Raw genomic sequence first — 9,006 nt, 5'->3', positions numbered from 1 at the left:
TTTTGGTAGCTGCTTTCTGGTTGGTACTAAGGGCTTTCTATCTGAGCAGTCATTCTAGACAGAACCATGTTCCCTCTATTTGCAGATGAGGAAAGTGAAGCTTAGAAAAAGGATCAGTAACCTCCCCAAGGCCACGCAGCTTGTAAGTGACAGATTTAAACAATCTATTTGATTTTGTAGTTGTTATAAACTTTAGGACAACGATCTCTAATGGAACATGAAGCCTATGATTCCTCTCAATTGATTCTTCTTCATAATTATTTAGTTATTTGTTTCAGCTGTTATGGAAAAACTGGGTTATAGTTCTGGCTTTGAGTGCCCAACTTGATATCCTTAATGGTGCCCCTTAAATTCTCTTGGTTTCTATATAGTGTATTGAACGAATAGGCTGGATCACATGATCACACAGACCTTTTGTCTAACGCCTGCATCTTAACACTGGATTTAGCCTTTGAAGGTACATTGTTTATTCACCCTCCTAACTATAGTACTCGCTGAAGCAAACACACAATTACTAGGAATATATTAGTCATCCTTAATGTGTGTTGACTGCATAGGTTATAATTGCAATAATTTACTGCATTTCTTGTACACCAGGAAATCTACTGAGTGCTCTGCACAAATGACTGCACTAGCTCCTCACAACTTTTTAAGGTGGATTTTAAAGCTCTTATTTAATAAATGAGTCATCCGAGGTCAAGTATGTAAGGTAGCGAAGCAAGTCAGAATGCCAGCGGAGTGTGTGTTGGCAACAAAGCCCTTACATGTCTAATGAAACAACAGTGAAGTTGTATGTTTTGCTTTTGTTGAGACAGAATCTCACTGTGAAGCAGAGGCTAACTTCTAACTAGCCATCCCCCTGCCTCCCGCCTCCCAAGTGCGGATATTACAGCACATCAAGCAGAAGCCCATGTGCTTGTTTTAGGCCTAAGGATCACGGTCACTGTTAATTGAAACGCAGGTTTTCTTTCTTTCCTTTTCTATTTCGATACGTTATCATTCTTTGATGTTACTGTTTACTTCCATTCCGTTTATAATTGCTGAATGGAAGATTACTGTTTTCATGTCGAGTGCCATTCTGATTCTAAACAAGCAGCCAACTGCAGCCAAAGGACCCGGGCTTTGTGCCTCTGCAGGGTTCCGCGGGGTGTCCTTCCGCGACTGCCTTCCTTTCCGAGAATCCTCGTTCTTGCTCGAAAAACTATATTTCCCAGAGGCCTCTGCGGCCGAGAGCGCGGGCTCGACCAACCCTTCCTTCCTTTGCCCAGCCCCCACCCCCCACACATCGTCGCAGCGTGATGATGCAGACGCGTCGGGCGCCGAGGAGTGACGGCGGCCTGGCTCGCTACCGCGGCGGCGGCCTCAACAGCGGTAATAGGCGCAAGAGCGACGGCGGCGGCGGCGGCGACGACGACTGCAGGGACGACGACGGCGCCGGCGGCAGCGGCGGGGCGGGCGCAGCGCGCACAGGGGAGGGGTTGGCGGGCGGCGCCGGCGGCCTGGACTGCGGCAGCGACGGCCAGGGCGGCTGTAGACGAACCTCCAGCAGCGGGCGGTCGAGCTAGGCCTCAGCGGCGCCCGGAGCTGCTCGCGCCGGCCTCGGCGGGAGATCTCCATAGAGACGGTGACAAACACAGACGCGGGGGGTCCGCACGCGGCCGTCGGTCCTCAGGCAGCTCGCGGCCCTCAGCCGCCGCCACCGCCTTCCTCGCCGCCGGCGTGCGCGCACTCTCAGTTCCCGCTCGCTCCCTCGCGGTTCTCGCTGTGTCTGTGTGTCGCCTAGGGCCGGGCGGGGGAGGCCCTCAGGCCGCCGCCTCTGCCTCTCCCGCCCGGGAGCGGGAGTAGGAGGCCGCCCAGGCTCCGCCATGGCCTCAGGAGCCGGAGGCATGGGAGGGGGCGGCGGCGGCAAGATCCGGACGCGTCGTTGCCACCAGGGACCGGTGAAGCCTTACCAGCAGGGGCGACCCCAGCACCAGGTACGAGTCCCGTTCGCCGGGGCGGCTCGGCGGCTCCGGGCGGCCGCAGTGGGGGCGGGGGTGGGGGTAGTGCGCGGTCCCGGCGCCCCACGTGGAGGGGGACCGGAGGGCCTAAGGCAGGCCCGGGGTGGCGACGGGAAGTGGGCAGAGCCGAGCCGAGCCGGGCCTGGCGGCGCACACGTGGGGTGCGGGCGGCCTCTCTCAGCCCTCCCGCCCAGGGGCTTTCCCCCGGCGGGCGTAGGGCGGGAAAAGAAATTCCAGGCTTGGGATACTAGGGTTTCTTTTTTTGGCGGGTTTTGGCGTATCGATAGTATTACTCATGACCTCGCGAGGGAACAAGGGAAAGATGTGGCAACAGGCCCATCCGCCAGCAGGCTTTATTTATTTTTCTTGTCTGGTGTTTCCCGGGTTCAGGGTGCGTGGGGAGGGTAATCTGCCACCGCGGCTCAGAGGCACTTGGGGAGGGGGGCGCTGTTACCCGGATCGTAGAATAATTCAGTCTTAGCCCTAGTTAAGTCATTAGTGGTAGTCGCGTCCCCTCGTCTACCTGCTTGGTCTTTCCAGATGTAATCACAACTGGTTTAGCTTTTCTTTCCTTTACCTCTTAACCGAGTTAGGGCCACTGTGGCACTGAGGCATTTTGAAAGTCCCTCGCCGCTTCTTACGTCTGGTCTCTGCCGCGCAATCCTTCCTCTCTCTTCTCCTCCCCGCTCCGTGTTATGAAGGCCAGAACCAGCCATTCTCTTCAGTTGACCAGTTCTCTGGCTCTGATCTCATACACCAAATATTTTTAATACTGGGCGTTTTCTAGAAGTTTACGGTATTTCGGGCACACCAGGAGTGTTGGTAGCCTTCCAACAGTGAAGGCCACCGTATGCCGTCGTGGGTGTTTATGATTATAAAAAAGTTGACTCCTGTTGTAAATGAATGGTATGTTTGGTTTTGAGAAAAATTTCAGTTCTTAAACATTGCTTGTGAGAATTAAAATGTTAACCCACTATAAGAAAGCCACTTTAGAAGTATCTCGGTGGAGGGAAGTAGGAAGTGCATTTTAAGTTTATTGAAGAAGGGCTAATAAATACCTTGTAGCATACTGTTAAATGTAGACTTTTTGTTTTATCCTAGCTAGTGCTAAAATTGAATACTTAGGTTTTGTTTGTAATGTTAAATTGTATCAGTTTAAAAAGTAAAGATAGGGAAAGTTTTGAATAGTAGAAGCTGCGGTTTATGTTCTACGAAGGTATTTGCCCTTGCTTGGAAAGCTTGGCATTATTAACATTTTCCCTAGATATGTAGAGAATGCTGAGGAGCAGGGGTATTCGCAGGCAGATTCCAAGATTAAAACCGAGTCAGGCATAATGGCGAATGCCTTTAATTCCAGAGACTGGCTGATCACTGTGAGTTCGAGGCCAGCCTGGTTTACAAAGAGGACCCAGGACAGCCAGGACTACAAGAGAAACCCTGTCTCGGAAAAAAAAAAAAAGAAAAAAAAGAAAAAAAGATTAAACTCCCGGCACAGGCCTGGCCACCTTACTTCAGGGGACATTAAGACAAGGTTACTGCTTTCCTAAGAGTAACAAATCACCTTCGAATGCTTGTTAAAGGAAAAGGAAAAATTTTGAGCAGAGAAATGGATGGCTTGGATAGGAGCTAATATATCCTAAGGGACAGTTCTGATCGCAGTTTATTGTGAAATGTATTTAGATAAAAATTCTGTTTGGGAGAGAAGATGCTTAACTAAAACTCAAGTTGTTTTGGAGCTGATCCAGATTTCAAGGTGTATGGTTTTAGAGCTCAGTAGTTAAAACATCTCAAATGCTAGATTCTTGTGTCAACTATTTAATTTAAAATGGGAATATATCTTAACTTTGAATTGGAATTAGATAACCATTTCTTTCTTGGTTAGCAGATTTAATATTGGCAGAATCAACCAAAGAAAAGTATTCAGAGTTAAATAAAAGAATACATCTCAGTTTTTGTTTGTCTTAAAGTAACTAGTTTTACCTGGAACTTAGTGCACTTCATTGTCATCTACTAGCTAGCTAGCAGAGCTTGTCAGCTGGATGTTTTGCAGCAGCTGCTGAGTCATTCTGGATATAGCAAGGAGCTTCATGACATGGCATGTTTAATACTAATGTTTGATAAGTGCCCAGGGCTCGGGGCACAATGAAGCCTTTGGTTGTATAGCAGAAGATTAGAATAAGAGTAAGCAGGCTGGTACTATTTGTTGGATGCAGGGCAGCAAATGTCAGGCCAAAGAGCTAGTGCTGCCACCCAGTTCCTGTGATCTCTGTATTGCATTCAGTTGACTTCTAGTTTTCTGTTTTGACTTCCGGTTTGGCTCTTCTGGAAAATGTCTAAACTTCAGTATTCTACTTTTAACTTACCTTTTTAAAAAATGACACCTTGTTTGAAGTTGTAGAGCTAGATAAAGGGAGTAACTTAAATGTAGACTTCGCTGAATGTAGGGGCACACACCTGTAATCCCAGCTGTTAAGAGGCTAAGGCCAGGGGATTTGAAATTTGAAGCCTGCATGGACTTCATAGTGACTCCAAGCTAGTCCTGGATTTTAGAGTGAGGCTGTCTCAAAGGAAGTGTAGAAGCAAATGAGCTTGCCCTTTCTTTCTTTCTTTTCTTTTTTTTTTTTTTTTGGCTTTTTCAAGACAGGATTTCTCTCTGTAGCCTTGGCTGTCCTGGACTCACTTTGTAGACCAAGCTGGCCTCCAACTCACAGCAATCCACCTCCCGTCTCCCTCCCAAGTGCTGGGATTAAAGGCATGCACCACCATGACTGGCGAGCTTACCTTTTCACCTATTCCATTAATGAGCTACTTTTTAGCTTTTGTTGAGATAGGCTCTGGCTGGCCTTACCTGAGACCTTCCTGCCTGAGTCTCCAGGCACGTTAGGTAATGCGGTTAGTTCTTGTCTTCTCCCCTTTCCTAGTCCCACTGTGTGCAGCAACCTGGGGAAGTTGAGCTCTTGTTTTTCCTAATAATGGCCACCACAGAACACTTGAACTGACAAGTAAAACTCACTTCTGGGAGAGCCTATTGCCTCTCCTGGTGTCACAGACTGGCTTACTTTGAGGCCCCCATTTTTTGGGGGGGAGTGCTACAAGGTTTTTTGGAGCTTGGAGCTGAGGGAATCCACCTTCCATCCTTACAGAAACAGGATTGCTGATAGCCCGACCTTCCTGGTTTAAGTCAGTGACCACATTCAACTGCAAAAAGGTGGGGAAGGGGTGCAGTTCCCCCTTCATCAGTAGTTTAGATCAAGGGCTGGTAAACCCTTTTAATAAAGAAACAAAACTATTTTGAGCTTCTGGCTAGCAGAGTTTTTTTTTTTTTTTTTTTTTTTTTGTTTGTTTGTTTTAACCTTAATGGTTCTTTGGCAAATGTAAAAAGCATTTTTAGCTTATAAAAGCAGGCCAAAGGATAAGTTGGCCCATAGCCACCCAAATTTGTAGAACAGAACACCCCCCTCCTTTTTTTTTTGTTTTTTCAAGACAAGGTAGCCTTGTTGGTTCTGGGCTCGCTTTGTAGACCAGGCTAGTCTTGAACTCACAGAGATCTGCTTGGCTCAGCATCCCCAAGTGCTGGGATAACAAGGTGCACTACTGTGCCTGGATTTTTGTTTTTTGTTTTTTGTTTTTGACACAAAAGTATGTCCTGCCTAACATTTGATGGCTGAGTATTCTTAGCTCTGAAGAAGTAATGTTTCTCACTTTTTTGGCTTTTTTTTTCCCATTTAAAATTTTTATTTAGTTTTATTTCATGTGCATTGATGTGAGGGTATCAGATCCCCTGGAACTGGAATTACAGAAGTGAGCCTGCCATGTGGGTGATGGAGATTGAACCAGGGTCCTCTGGAAGAACTGCCAGTGTTCTTAACCCTTGAGTTATCTCTTCAGCCCCAGGTTTTTAATATGACAACAAAAAGGCTCCAATTACAGCTCCATTTCCTGGAAAGTCCTAATGATATAAGTGTCTAGCTTGAAGTATGAAGCTTTTGGTCCGATGCCACTAAAGACAGTCATCTTATTAGGTACAAGATATTGGGAACATTGCAATAATTCTATATTTTCAACTTTGTTTTCTGATACAGAGCCTCCTGTAATATATCTCTAGCTAGGCTGGAACTTGCTAAGTAGCTCAGACTGGCCTTGAACTGATTCTCCTGCCTGTGCTCAAAAAACAAAGTGCATTTACAATCTTTGTCAGAGACAATTTATTATCATAGAAAGGGCAGTAGATTGCCCTTCTCCTCTATAAATATTTTTATTTGATTGTGCTAATCTTTCTCATAGCATGGTTGAGAAATTCTTAGTCTCAGTATTAAAATATGTGATGAGATGGCTCTTAAGAGAGTTTAACTGCTATGGGCTTTTAATGGGTTATGCTTTTCCTTGTTTCATTTTAATGTTTTTTTATTTTTATTTTAGTTTTTGTTTGTTTTTTGAGACAGGGTTTCTCCCAGACTTACTTTGTAGGCCAGGCTGGGCTTGAACTCACAGATGCACGCGAGCACCATGCCTGGTTACTTTAGTTTTTTCAAAAGGCTTGCTTTTACTTTTATTTGTATATATCAGTTGGTGTGCGGGTGCTGGTACCTGTGGAGGCCATAGTTGTGATTTCCCTGACAGAGTGCTGGAAACTGAACTTGAGACCTGAATAAACAGCAAGTACTCCTACCCACGGAAACAGCTCTCCAGCCCCCTTATTTTTTTGAGTCAGGATCTTTCTGTAGCTTAGGCTGGCTTGAACTCACTATTCCAAGCTGGTCTTGATCTTTAGCTCTTTCTGCCTCAGCTTCCCAAGTGCTGGAATTAAAAGCATATTTATGCCAAGACAGCATTTTAAGTTTTGAAGGGGGTGAAAATAAGCTACTTGTGGGCATTTAAAATTTTTTTTTTCTCTCAAGATAGGGTTTCTCTGTGTAGCACTTGGCTGTCCTGGAACTCACTCTGTAGACCAGCTGACCTCTAACTCAGATCTGCCTGCCTCTGCCTCCCAAATGCTGGGATGTGTGCCACCGCTGCTGGGCGGGTATTTATTTATTTAGCCAGAGAGATACTTTTAATTTAAGTGACTGGAGAACTTGAACTGGGTAGATAGGATAAGCTTAACTGTTTATAAAATATGAAAAGTGTCTGATACTTGCAGATTAGGTTCAGATGAACAAAATTAGATTAAGTATAAATGTCTTTAGAATACTTAGTTTCTTCGCGCATGGAAATAACCCAGTATTGATGTTATGATGAAGCAGCTTTAAAAAGACTTTGAAAAAACTTTGAGGAAAAGAGTCTGGTGACTATACAGATACTAAGTAAGAGGATGAAGGATCCAAGGAAGAAGACTCAGGGGTCCAAAGGATGTATTAATGTAATGTAGGTATCCTAAGGAACAGGTAGACATCAAAACGGTGGAGTATTTTGGAAGAGTAAGGCTTGATGGGACCACATGGCTTTCTATGCCTGCTCTTGCTCTAAACAATGACAGGGAGACCTTATATTTATTTAGGAACACTACAGCTGGGCAGATACTCAGCTATTCTAACCCCCAACAGTCGTCCTGCCTTGTGGCCTGTTTTTATCTGTCATCTTAGTCTAGTTCTGGCACCTGCTTTCTCATCTATGTCCCAGTGGCAACTCCCTTTTTCTGTGGTTCCCACCTGAACACCCCGCCCCCATTTCCTCAGAATTCCTGCCATAACTCTTCAGCCAGGGTATTGTCCATTCAGTTCTTTATTTGACCAATTAGAAAGTGATGGAGAACAATGCTTACAAAATACTAAGACAGGATTTGTCATAATAATGACAATACCAAAGTCTGGACTGTAATCAGCATTCGAATAATACAAGGATAATCTTTACATGGTGCACAAAAACATCACTCCAAGAGCCTGGTAGACATAAAACTGTTGTCTGGATTAAGTTTGTTGTCATAGTCAGAGAGCCAGTGAAGTTACTTATGAAAGATTGTAGGATTGAGTGCTGCTTAAGGATAATGTGAAGGGAGTTGAATGACTTAAATAAATAGAATGGAGTAGAGAAAATACTGATCTGGAGGAGAGAGCTTTGTGTGTGAAGAAGGAGAAATGTGCAGGACTGAGGAGTTTGTCAAATTGGGAAAGTTGTCTTCTGGTGAAAAGGAAGTTTCTAATTATCAACGAAGGCTAAGTGAATTTGGAATAACCAGTTCTTCTGTCATGAATGAGGGTTAAATAGAATTTGAAACACTATGTTCACCAGTGCTGTGATTTGTATATGGCGCTGAACTCTTATTTTTATTATCGTTTGAAAAAAATAAAAATTAAAAAAAACTATAGTTCTTGAGGCAAGAAAATGTAGTGGATTTATAGTTCAAATTTGAGAATTTTCTCTTTTCATCTTCAGTTTAACTTTATTATTATTATTTTTTAAAAAAGATTTATTTTATGTCTATGAGTACACTGTCGTCATGCACACCAGAAGAGGGCACCAGATCTCATTGTAGATGGTTGGGAGCCACCATGTGGTTGCTGGGAATTGAACTCATAACCTCTGGAAGAGCAGCAAGTGCTCTTAACCGCTGAGCCATCTCTCCAGCCCCTAACTTCATTATTTTTAACTACTTAGTATAGACCCTGCTGTAGTGCTACAGATAAAATCACAATGCTATTTTTAATGTCCCATATGAATTTTGCTTGGGGGGGCTTTTGCTTTTCACTGTAGAGGGTGGTTCTGTTTACTCTGCTATAAGATGGGTTTTCATGTCTTTTTGAGGGGAAGAGATCAATGAAGCAGTAGAAGTTGTTAAAATCGGTAGATCTTGAAGTCTTAAATCCAGTAAATACTATGTTTTATTTGGTTTTGGTTTATCGGGACAGGGTTTCTCTGTGTAAATAACCCTGGCTGTTCTGGAGTCACCTTGTCGAACAGGCTGGCCTTGAACTCACAGAGATCCATGAGCCTCTGCCTCCTGAGTGCTGGGATTATAGACGTGCCACCCACCGTACTTGGCTTACTGTGCTTTATTTTTTGAAACTTA

General features: G+C 44.6%; 1 protein-coding gene across 1 annotated transcript in view; it reads left to right on the top strand.

Moving 5' to 3' along the window:
• The first annotated feature begins 1,483 nt into the window (after positions 1-1,483).
• Positions 1,484-9,006, top strand: part of Nup153 (nucleoporin 153) — a 50,834-nt gene continuing 43,311 nt past the window's right edge. Inside the window, exon 1 of the mRNA XM_051170824.1 lies at positions 1,484-1,976. Coding sequence (XP_051026781.1) covers positions 1,866-1,976 — 111 coding nt within the window. The 5' untranslated portion in view covers positions 1,484-1,865. The remainder of the gene's footprint in view (positions 1,977-9,006) is intronic.

This window comes from Acomys russatus, chromosome 3 (genome assembly GCF_903995435.1).
Source record: "Acomys russatus chromosome 3, mAcoRus1.1, whole genome shotgun sequence".
NCBI classification, from domain to species: Eukaryota; Metazoa; Chordata; class Mammalia; order Rodentia; family Muridae; genus Acomys; species Acomys russatus.
This window is presented reverse-complemented; position numbering and strand designations above follow the sequence as displayed.